The sequence below is a fragment of the Pavona decussata genome, unplaced genomic scaffold (genome assembly GCF_977016875.1).
Source record: "Pavona decussata unplaced genomic scaffold, jaPavDecu1.1 SCAFFOLD_215, whole genome shotgun sequence".
Lineage (NCBI taxonomy): Eukaryota > Metazoa > Cnidaria > Anthozoa > Scleractinia > Agariciidae > Pavona > Pavona decussata.
In genome coordinates, this window is record NW_028145620.1 from 2,786,549 (window position 1) to 2,798,183 (window position 11,635).

Genomic DNA, 11,635 nt, shown 5'->3' on the forward strand with positions numbered 1-11,635 from the left:
ACTGAACAAGCAGAACAAGCAGTGTGCGATGAAAATTATCATTTAAAAAAATATCTTTAAAAACTTGAAAATTCAGCCCAAAACTATAATGAAAAAGCTATCAATCTTCAATATGATCTCTGAGTTACAAATAAATCAGTTCAGTTATTGTTCCACTTTTCTTGGGTGAACATGTACCTTGAATGGATAAGGCTTCAGGGTCAATCCAAACTTTCCATCTAGGTTTAGTGCCTCGTTGTTTGCAGCAAGTTGAAGGTTCAGACGCTGTAACATGCACCCCAGGAACATAAACAGCTCAGCCTTTGCCAGGGTAGCACCGAGACAACGCCTGCCACCAGTGGAGAAGGGAAGCGAGAAGGCCTGCTGGTTTACGAGAACTTGGCCATCTTCATCAAGGAAACGATATGGATTGAACATGTCTGGGTGAGGGAAGTGTTTGGGATCATGATTTACTGCCCACAGATTCACCAACACAGTTGTGCCTTTCGGAATGTAATAGCCAGCGACCTTGGAGTCCTCAGTGGCATAGTGTGGGAGTGCCAATGGAATAACAGTAGCCTTGCGCAAAACTTCCAGTACTGTGGCTTGTAGCAGAGGTAACTTTGAGCGGTCTTCAAGAGTGGGCAACTGATCTGTTCCTATCTCACGCTTTAATTCTTCTTGCAATTCGTGCTGAAGTCCAGGTTTAGAGAGGATAAAGAGCAGCGCCCAGATTAACGAGGTGGACACTGTTTCGATGCCAGCGCCAAAGACATCAGCTAACAACGTGATCATAGATTCTTCATCAAATGTGGCATCTGTTCCCTTCTTTGCGTCGTGTTTTCCAGCGATTAAGACTTCTTCTTTGATGATTTTATCCAGAGTTGCAGCCACATTAACACCAGCCTCGTCAACGTTCGTATGGCGCTGCAGACTGTAAACGTGTCCTACAAAATCCATCAGCTCTTTGATGGATGCTTTCAAAGCTTTGCACTGCTTTTGTAGAGCAAAATGAAGCCACGGAAAAAAATCGAGCAAGTTTATGGCAGCATTGTTCTCAACAAAGTCAGTTGATTTCTGGATGAGTCTCTGGAATGAGACCGAGTAATCCTTTTTTAAGTTGTCTCCAAACACAAGTCTAAATGCAAAGTTAATTACGAGATTTCTAAGGTGCTCAGTTAAGTCTAGGGCTTCAACCGAGCCTTCGGTCAGTGCAATGCAAACGCGCTCGGTTTCTTGTTGTGCTAAGGTATTAAAACGGTTTACGTCGCTAAAAACAGCATGCAGTGCACGAATGGCCAATTTTTTGTTTCTATCGTGCAGTGGGCCAGAGTCACCAAAAGCTATGCTCCTACCTCCATTGCTGCTAATTTTAAAATTGTGAAAGGGTGGTCTCGCGGAGAAATGGGAAGCCCTTTTCGATAGGGCCTCTTTAACAACATCTTGGCTGTTCAAGACGACTGCTTTCCTCCAACCAAGGCGGATCGAAAAGACGCTTCCATAGACTTTGGCCATCTCCGATAGAGCGACGTGCGGAGAATCTCCAAGTTGAAACATGTTTCCGACCACTGGGAGACCAAAAGGCCCTGGAGGACTGTTCCTCCGAATTTTGGACAATTTGAAAAAGAGCAGCAGTATTAAAACGGCAGCAAAGCACAGAAAAGTTGGAAGGAGCATCGAGTCTTCTTGGTAGAAAATGTGTTCCATGTTAACGACCTCCAGCAAGCTCTCTAACAGACATCCAAGCACGTTTGTTCCAGTTATGCATTCGGGGTGGTATTTATACCAAATAGCTACTCTGTAACCTTGGTTGTTTACGAGAATCTTTCCAATGTCAAGGTCGGCACAAATAAGTCACACTTGACAGGCTCTGTTTATTTTACAAACACGTATATAGCCTTTCTCAGTCGAATGGGTTTAGATCACGAAACCACAGCCACTTCAGCTAAAACAAGAGTACGAAGGGTGAATGATATTTGTAGAGACATAAGTACGCCACTCTTATTTAAAATCGCTACGGTGATTCGTGTTAGCCGCCCTGCATGCTGAGCCCCTCTCCCCATCCCCATCCCGTTTGTAACAATTAGTTTACATTATAATCTCCTAATTTGGGTAAACAATACAAATAGTCCTCTAAACTGATTTCTCTTGCACGGTGTACCCTAGCCAGCGCAACCTTTGAACTGAAAATGACTGTTGTTGGAACTTTAGGGAAGAAAGTCACAAACAAGTCAGTAGTGGTGTACCCTTTCTTGGCCGTTCCTATATACAGTGGGTAATTAGTTACTTGCGTGACCTGAACAACATGCCCAGGTGACCTTGGCTCTCAGTTACGGCTGGCGTCGACGCCGATGGCATTTTTGACATTTTCCGGTTTGACGATCATCGTCAAAAAACACCGCAGCTTTCAACCTTGACGAACAGCCGGTGTTTTCATCCAAAGACGCCAGAGGTAAAGATTCTGTTTAGGGTCATTTGAGAGGCTTAAATCACGAAAAAAAAAACCTGACTTCACTTATCTTTATGCATTTTAAGGTTTTGGGGGATTTTGCTGCCAATGCTTTGTCAAGGTAGTGGAAATAAAAGTTGGTAGCTTGAAGATAACAAGGAATGATACTGTAACAAATAAAGTTTGGTTTGTTTGCAAGCTTTAGTCAGTTCTATTCCAGTTCTATTTTTTGCATTGTCAGTATCAATGCAAAGAATAGAAGTGAATGTGATGAATGGTTATATAGCCAAGGTCAGTGAATAACAATCCTTGCTCAATACCTGATTACACAGCAACTCTTAAGCAATGAATATCAGTTTTAACCTTGACCATGATAATGTAAAGAATAGAGGTTTGTCTTTCCATTGATCGTCTCTTTTGTAATCACTCAACGGACCGCAAGTAATTGATGGTGTGTTCGTTAGCCACGTCAGCAGACCTCACGTACAAACCCTCACCCCATCATAACTGGGGACTGTGTATTCTGAAACTGGTGCATTTCGGTAACTCCATCTGCAGAGAGGTCTGCAGAGGGTCTGAAGGCCGGGGTGTTATCCTCGCCCCAGTTGTTCAAAGGCCGGATAACTTTATCCAGTGGATAAGCCACTATCCGACAGTTTCAATCTGTGCAAAGATTTCAGTATTTCCTCGTGCACAAGCGAATATGCACACTCTAACCACAGCTTAGTTGGGGAGTGTACGAAAACCTTGGACAATATTTAACGTGAAGTATATTTTAGACGCTGAAGAGTGCCTTATCCAGCGGATAAAGTTATCCGGCCTTTGAACAACTGGGGCCTGGTTTGAACTTTCATACCGCGTCAAAAGAAAGCTGAGTGACTGCTAAGGATACTAAAGGGATATAGAATGCTATAAATATAGTCCCTAAGTGAAGTAGGAAAAATTGTAATCCGCAAAAGAGGGAGTAAAATATTGAATTTTAGCTGATCTATTCTGATCCCAAGGCCAAGGTCATACGCTTACCTCTCAAACGTAACTTGAATATAGTATCGGCGGTACCACGTTCCACATGGTCACCCAATTTTTATTTTTACCTTATGTATAAAAAACGCGTAAATATTCTAGAAAATGCCTTTAAAATATTTTTGTCAAAGATTTCGTGAGGCAATTAATTAGCCATCACTCATCAGTAAGGAAAGTCACTGGCGCACAACCCTCAGCTTTGAGTTAATCGTTGAAGCTTATGGAATAAAACGGGATCCCTCCATTTCGTTTCAAAGTCCTTCCAGACCCCGGCACTAATCTTATTACTTTTCTTAGCGTTTTCAGATTGTATCGTGTAAATATAGCTTTGTTCCCAGTCTTGCGTGCTTGTATTCCTCTGTGGGTTCGCCTATGGTGTAGCGGTTACGTGCGGTTATCACGTCTGCCTGGAAGGCAGAATTAGGAGACCGGGATTCGATCTATCTTGCTTTTACACGTTTACTTACTTCGTTCCTTTCGTCAGTATAACAGATCATTACAGTTACCATCCTATGTAAAAATATGGCTGATTCACTTAGTACGAGTATCCCTTGCTGTCTGTACATGTTTCACGCTCTGCGAGAGCTGGAAGAAGAGAGACCGTGGGAACGAGATTCTTTTTCTGTTTTGCTCTTCATAGATCATAGTTCAAAGAAGAGAAGACTCGCCCGTGCTCTTTTAAGCTAAGTGATAAGTGATAAGTGTAATATCAATTCCTGGTGGAACGAAGCACTTTAACTTGTTATCAGTTGAAACTTTCCTGTATAGAAGGAAATGCAATTGAAATTAAAGCTACTGAGCAGTAATGTTCCTGTGCTGATACTTGGTTTTTGGTAGTTTACAAAACAAAATTTTGGGATTATTTTATTTTTAGTTCAATATTGAAGTTGGGATTTCTTAGACTGAGAGAAACAAGAGATCGGGATCTCCTTAAAAGAAAGGATTAAGGTGGCTTTTATTCTTCCATTTGGCTTTTGAGTTGTGTGATGCTTTGTTCAAGGCGGCATGCCTCATCATTCCAGCGTCGATTGCGGGAGAGTGCTTCCTGTACCTGACGCTTCAGTCTGGTCAGCTGAGCCTTATTTCGTTTCTGTATGCAATGCAAGCAAACCGAAGAAGTAAACTGAACTACTGACCACAATCATCGGAATTTTACAGTTCACTGCATATTGCAGCAATTAGAGGCAAAGCCTGATAAAAGCGGTTTTTTTCTTTTTCGTTTTCTTTTCACAATTGGAATTTTGTACTCAATCTCCCCTTCAGTCTTCATTGGGCTAAAGATAAGGGACACCGGGAAAAGTTAGAAAATTGTTTATACCAATACAGCCACGATCCCATGAAGAGTTTTGACTGAAGGTGCACATAGTCATACAATAGAATGGAAATTGATATCAAGCTTAAATTAACTAAATAAGTATTAATCCACTTGAAGGCCCACGAACATTAATTCCTAAATCAAACACAACAAAAGTCGGTTTAGTTAGTCAAACGTGAGAATATCCTAAACTTACGTGCAGTGTGTCTGTTTCTCTCTTCAGTTGTACATGCTTCTCGTTTACCTTTTGTAACTACCATGGAAAGAGAAACGTTGGAATATCAATACATCGAGAGTACCTAGAAGAATAACTAAAAGTGATGGCATTGACTAGGGCGCAACGAAACATCCTTTTTCAACAGAACTAAAAAACCTGGTGGGTGGTCAAGTGGAAGCCACGCGTGGAAACAGCTTTCTATGTTGACGTTAGTTTGTTGTCAAACAATAGACTTTGCTGGCCTCTCATCACCAAAGTTAACCTTCATAAGGTGCTGGCGGGAAAAGGCTGGGGAAAGGGATAGGTTGTTTGCAACTGACGGCATCAAAATTATAAACTTGTATAATCTGAACCGCTTACCATACAAAGCTAGTCTTATATAATATTATAATAATATTAAATAATATTAACTCCTTCTCTTGATTGCTGTCCTTTGTAGATGGGGTGTTTGTGAATGGTATAACAGAAAGTGTTCTCCAACATGGCAAAGGTATATAAAGCTAGAGCTCTTAATTTAAAACAAAATGCTCTTCCGCCAATAATGTCGTGATGAACAACTTTCTGGCCTCACGAATCTGCTAAGTTCCTTTATTTGACCGGACGACAATTGATTTGATGTATTCTACTATCCCTACTAATCACCTAAACGAAATCAAAACGATTACGTCACGTCTGCAAAACCCTTCCTCCCTCCCTCCCAACGAAGGAACGGAGAGACGTAGTGATTCTCGTTATCACTCAATACCGATGTAATCAACCGCCGATTTGACTTTGTCTTTAATTTCCGTAGCAAGGGGCACAGGGCACCCCTTTCTCGAACTGAAGCACCCATAACCTTCTAATGGGCCGAAAATTCGGTTGTTGTTGTTTAATCGATTAGTACTAATTGTTAGTGAAAACTTGTCCGATTTGTTCAAGAACATTTTTAAGCCTTCAAAATGATAACAAAAAAATGAATTTCTATTGAAGAAATCTTGCACATAGACCGGTAAGTTCTCGGAACTTTTCGTTAAAAGCGGCTCAGCCCTGATCGGTAATTTGGCTAGTAACAATTTGAGCATAAGACTGAAGCCGTTTTGATATTTACAGTGTACTCAGTTATTTTTGTATGATAAAAAGTTTGACACATCGTTATAGGAATAACTTAAAATACTTACAAAATAAGTAAAGAAAATATGACAGGACAAAGCAACAGCTTAGTTACTAAACACGGAAGTAAAAACTAATAAGCAGCAGAATTCAAACTGTAAGCCAGGGTTGGCCATTGACTAACCTCGGATTGTTTTAAAGCAACTGAATCCTCCAGTCGTTTTCTTTGATCTTTTAGTTGAACCATTTCAGCTTGTAAGCACTCGAGGTTGGATTCATCCCCAAAACGACGAAGGCGTTCTACTGCAATAGACAATCACGAAAAATGACGTTACATATTGTATAAACTGAGACATTTCAATTATTTTTCAAATAAATGTATAAAAGAAAAGAGCTGACTTCCGAAAACCAATGGCAAACAAACGCAAAAATTAAACAACAAATGGAAGCTCCAGTTGTCGGGTTACGGCATTGAGGGAAACTGTTAAATTGACGCATAGAGACCTTTTAGTGCAGTAATAATTGTATTATCATACATTCCATTTTCCTTTTTTTTTTACTTTTGAATGACTGATCTGAATAATTCACTAGTTTCTTAGATGCATCTTGGCTGCTTTTGTTACCTGTGGACAGTTTAACATAAATAGCGTTTCAAGATCACGGTCCGAATGAAAATAACGGACCGAAACCTTAGTTTCACGGACCGTTACCGTGCGGGTGTATTGGATAACCCTCGTTTCTTGTGGCAGCGTGTTCCAAGAGATCGAAAACTTGCTATGTGTTCCTGCCACAAATTACTTCGTTAAAAACCGTTCGCACTATGTTATACGCATTGCTATACGCATTACGTTAAAATCACTCCGTCTAAAAGTGTTTCAAGCTGTTTTTTACAGTAATACGCCCCCTAATCCAGGGGACAAGCCCTCACCGAAAATAAGGCTCCAGCTATATAGTCCTTTTTCATGAATATAAGCCCACAGCTTATATTCAGTGTCTTACGGTGTATAATACGGAAAAACATACATTCCTCCATCAACTTGGTATTCTTTTCTCTTTGCTTCACGATATTCTGGTTAATTAGGCTATTTATCTCGTACTGTTCCACTTGTTCAGCTTGGCACGCCATTTTCATTCGGTATTGCTTCCATATTCTGCAAGAAGTTTTATTCATTTACAAACTGATGAATGAATGAACGAACGAACGAACGAACGAACAAAGGAATAAAACAAAACAAACAAATCAAGAATTAAGCATCAAGCAACCAAAATTCAGTAAACAAACGAGAATCAAAGAGCCAATGAATCGCCGACATGTACGTGTATCTTAGCACTTTATATATACAATTTCATAGGGGGAGCATGGTTACAGGCAAGGTTTGTCACTTCCTAAGTAGTTCTTTTATATTTCCTATTGAACAAGGGACCACTTTCAACATTATTCCCCTGAACAAATGACATGAAGTGTATAGTCTAGGCAGACATCTCTAAAAAAGTGGAGACGTGATTAGATGAAAGAGCTCATTGCAGCTGTACACAAAGTTTTAGCTTACTTTTTGTTTTTTTCTTGTTTTTCTTTTGCTATAGCAAGTTCCTTTTTTAGGACTCCTTCACTTGAGACAAGTGCTTCAATCTCTGACAGAAAAATACAAAAAGAAAGCTGATGTTAGCTGGTTATATTACAAATTGGAATAAATGTTCTTCAAGCTAGTGCAATGACAAGCTAATTTGTCAAGCGCGTCTCGAATTTCATACAACAAACGGATAGGTAGTCAAATACCGAATGTGTACGGGGTAAACAACCTAAAGTTTACAGTGCTGAGAACCATAACACTGTTAAATGTTCCAACTGTCCGCTTATGGGGACGAACGTTAGGGGCGGGGAGTTTTTAGTGGGGTTGGGGGGGGGGGAGACTTTCTTATGTGATCTAAAGGAGTGTGTTTTTTGAACATATCATTTCTGCCTGAAATTGGGCATAGATTGTGACTATTAGCCTTTCTAGGCAAATTGACAATCATTTGGAGGACAAACCTAGCGTAACATACAGCGTCTGTATGGGAATCTGACATCTGTATTATCACGGTATTAACAACATGGGCCCAGTTGTTCAAAGCCCGATTAAACTAATCCTTGATTAACGTGAACTTTGATTGAGTTTAATTACTAATCAATAAAGATTCTTCCAAAAGAGTTTTGGCCGTCAGTTTTGATTTATACTTTTCTTTACCTTTAGCTTGAAATCAAGGCTTTAAAACCACTTTTAAAGAGCGAGATGAAAACCTCGATAAACTTTTAATCGTTAATCGGTTTTCGAACAACCCGGCCATGGTGAAAAATATTAATAACGGTTTGTATGAGAATAAAAGCCAACAAATCGGCTATACTAGAATGTATTTTTGTAACGTTCTCCATCCCAAACCTTATTATGAGCTCAAAGAATCAAGAGAATTTATTTGGAGATTGAAACAATTTATTTGTATTTTTCCCAAACCTGTTTTCTTCCCATAATTACGGAGAATGTATATAGAAAAAAAAACAACAACAACAACAAAAACAAAAACGTTCGAGAATAAAATTCAAAAGAAAGATTACGGTCTTGAAATTTATTCTGTTGTTTTTCTGGACTCGTATGTTAGTTTCAGTGTAGAAAGTTTCAAAATTATACATGCATTCAAATACAATTTTTTTCTTTTGGCTTTTACATTTTCATGCAAACTCATCTATTTTTCGTTATTTTGTCTCTATTACCCATGACATCCTTATTACCGTGAACGGTACATACTAGCATTCGCGCTTTTAACTTTGCATACATTTTCGTCTGTAAAGTCCATGGAAAATGTTTTAGGGCAAATAAATTCTTATGTGAAAAAATCAACAGCTGATAATATGAGTCCGCGTCAAGGGGTGTCAAGTTTGATCAGCATAATTTTTGGCCCATTTACAGTGAAAGGGCACATTTTTTTAACGTTGGATTTGTCTACTGGTCTATTTTCGCTTCTAAATAAATGGTTTATATTTATAGATAGATCTAACGGAATAATAACAGAGTGAAAAGAAAGCAGTTTTCAATCTGCACGTTGTCCAAGTTGTTACATAGCCGGGTCAGTCTACAACTAAAACCCACGCTTACTCGTCGGGCTATAAAAGCTTGAGTTTTTAGTGTAAAAGCTTACTGCTGTCACGCTGTGTCACGACAGCACATACCTTTCTCAAGCTCTTCACAATTTTTCTTCTTTCTGGAAACTTCATCTTCAGTCAAATAAACTTTCCTTGAAACGGCAGCAATTTCAGCTTTAACTGAATCGATCTTTATTTGTACTAAAACAATAAGAAATGAAAGCAAAAAGTCCGCCTTATTTAAAGCTTAGGTTCTCCTTGAGAAACTCAAATGATTTGGGAAATTAATGATCAATGTTACATACCTTGATTTTGCTTTTCCTGGTGGTCCATACGCGTAAGCAGAACAAAATGATAATTAAGTGAAAATTTATCGCACACGTGAATGCTCACATCAAAAACAACAAATGATAAGTTTAATTATTAAACTCAAATAGCTCTATTGGCATTCGCCATTACCTTAAGCTTGTCAAGAACCTCTAACTTCTTGCTAAGGTCGCTTATTTGCTGCTTTTGAGCTACAGCAACCTCCCCAGCCAGGGCTGGCAAGCTAATTATTTTCTCTGGGCTCAAGTTTACTTCGCCATCTTGTTCCAGAAAACTGGCATCGTCTGGAGAGGTCTGCTCTGTTTGTTGATATATTTGCTCTTCGACCCTCGAGTCTGGCATTAGACAATCCACAATTCGAGTTGGTTTAGGAGGACTAGAAAGTTCCATTTCTTCCCAATTCATCCTTAAACGAAACGAAAGTAGTCTTTTTCAGCTAATGCATGGAAATTTTCAGTTAAAAAAACTGAAAATCAAGGAAGCAAACCGACGAGCAGTGATTTCCCGCCAAAACTCCGTGTTGTTGAACAGTCGGCCACCGTCAGTCACGTGTTTTCACGTTTACCTGGTCCTCAGTCCCTTTCGATCTGTTGAGGACTGCGTAGCCCGCGTAGCACCCTCGCGTTTCTCCGGCCCCCGTTTCTCCCTTCCTCGCGCTCCATTCTTTTTTCCGCGCCCTATATATTTTTCACGCGCCTGCCACGCAGGCTTAGGACTACGACAAACTTGTTCGACAAAATTGGGAAAAGTTTCTACATCAAGAAAAAGTCTTTTTCCAAAAAAAAAAAACTGTTCCGCCACTTCTTCTTAAGTTAAACACGGAAACGCGTAAAACTGGCACTTTCGGAAAAAAAAAAAGTTGTACTATGTGCAGTAGCCTTCCACGCAGTCGTTTTTAGGGGACTTGTGTTACCTCCGCTATATGTCCAGAGCCTGAGCACAAAAAATCAGAAAATATATTTTAAAGGAAATCAACTTTGGCTCATTCCGCGTATTTTGAGTTGATTTTGGATTAGGAAAAACTAGGAAACCAACAGATTGAGAAGTCTTTCAAATCACGAAAAAGTTTAACTAATTTCAACTGTTTCTACACAATCAGTTTCGCAATTAACGTTAAAAAAAAACGCTACGTTCGAGTAAAAGGGATGCTTTGATTAACGTTTACTATGCCAAAATTTCACCCACACGCCGCAAATTTATACCCAAGATTGCATTTTTGGGCGTTGTAAATGTTATTTGTAGCTCGAATGCAAACTTTTCCTTTCTGTGATTACGGGTCAAGTTGGAAAAAACAGACGACATTTGAAGGTTTTTTTATTTTGTTGAACTGCCCCTACGAACTCGTCTTCTTATTGTTTTATTCACTTGTTTATTTATTAGTGGGTTTGCGCACTTTTGCGTTTGGGAAAGATGAGTAAGACAAAGAGAAGAACCATTCAATTCGTTTCTTTTATATATTATTAAGTATATTAATGTTACAAGATGTACACGATCTCAAAAAAAAAAAAAATTCCTTTGTTCATTGTCTTGATTTCCATGAAAGTCATTTGAACGATAAACCGCTTCAATATGCCATTTCCGAGTTGCTTTGAACCTCATTACGAAAACAAGGCTAAGTGCAAAGCTTTTCATTTTGTTTGCATAATAAGCAAAAAGCCTCACTTTCATAATGAGGTTCAAAGCAACTCGGAAATTACCTCAACATTACTTCCCGTTCATCAAGAAGCTAAGTAAATTGGCCATTGATTTTTCTCCTTACAAAATAGTCTTACGAACGGCTACTAATAATCGAAAATCGTATTGCCTTTCTATTTTTTTTAAAGCTGTTGTATATTATTTAGTTCAAAAGTAAAAAGCTGTACATTTAAATTAGAAAAGCGACTTCACAAAAGCAGTGACATCATTGCAACGAGAAACGAAAGAATATAAGCGATCAGGTTTCACAGCTTTTGTGAAATCATTCTACATTTTCTGAATTCTATTTTCAAGACACACGTCTTTTACCTTATATTGCAACCTCACCGGCAAGAAAATTTCTCATCAGACAAATTATCTACAGGTTAGAGAACTAGCTGTACCATAATGAAATCTGCGCGCGATACACATTGAAAATTTAAATTT

The 11,635-nt window shown here is 39.0% G+C and overlaps 2 protein-coding genes across 2 annotated transcripts; both read right to left on the bottom strand.

Moving 5' to 3' along the window:
* Window positions 1–1,806, bottom strand: LOC146460024 (steroid 17-alpha-hydroxylase/17,20 lyase-like). The gene has a single exon (XM_085088583.1). It carries the CDS (start codon window positions 1,684–1,686, stop codon window positions 145–147), a length of 1,542 nt encoding a protein of 513 aa, XP_084944709.1. The 5' UTR covers window positions 1,687–1,806; the 3' UTR covers window positions 1–144.
* Window positions 1,807–3,491: 1,685 nt separating this feature from the next.
* Window positions 3,492–9,994, bottom strand: LOC146460025 (coiled-coil domain-containing protein 122-like). Its single transcript, XM_085088584.1, has 8 exons — window positions 9,647–9,994; window positions 9,493–9,508; window positions 9,275–9,388; window positions 7,623–7,704; window positions 7,096–7,223; window positions 6,257–6,375; window positions 4,963–5,019; window positions 3,492–4,541 (listed from the first exon to the last, which is right to left on the bottom strand). The coding sequence occupies exons 1-8, from the start codon at window positions 9,917–9,919 to the stop codon at window positions 4,407–4,409; spliced, it is 924 nt and encodes a 307-aa protein (XP_084944710.1). The 5' UTR covers window positions 9,920–9,994; the 3' UTR covers window positions 3,492–4,406.
* Window positions 9,995–11,635: the final 1,641 nt, after the last annotated feature.

Bases quoted from the DNA above. Each gene is read 5' to 3' on its own strand.
- LOC146460024 (XM_085088583.1), bottom strand. From the start codon at position 1,686: ATGGAACACATTTTCTACCAAGAAGACTCGATGCTCCTTCCAACTTTT.
- LOC146460025 (XM_085088584.1), bottom strand. From the start codon at position 9,919: ATGAATTGGGAAGAAATGGAACTTTCTAGTCCTCCTAAACCAACTCGA. The intron at 7,705-9,274 runs GTATGTGCTGTC...TTTTTCTGTCAG, and splicing joins TTGTGAAGAGCTTGAGAAAG to AGATTGAAGCACTTGTCTCA. The intron at 7,224-7,622 runs GTAAGCTAAAAC...AACTTCTTGCAG, and splicing joins AAACAAGAAAAAAACAAAAA to AATATGGAAGCAATACCGAA.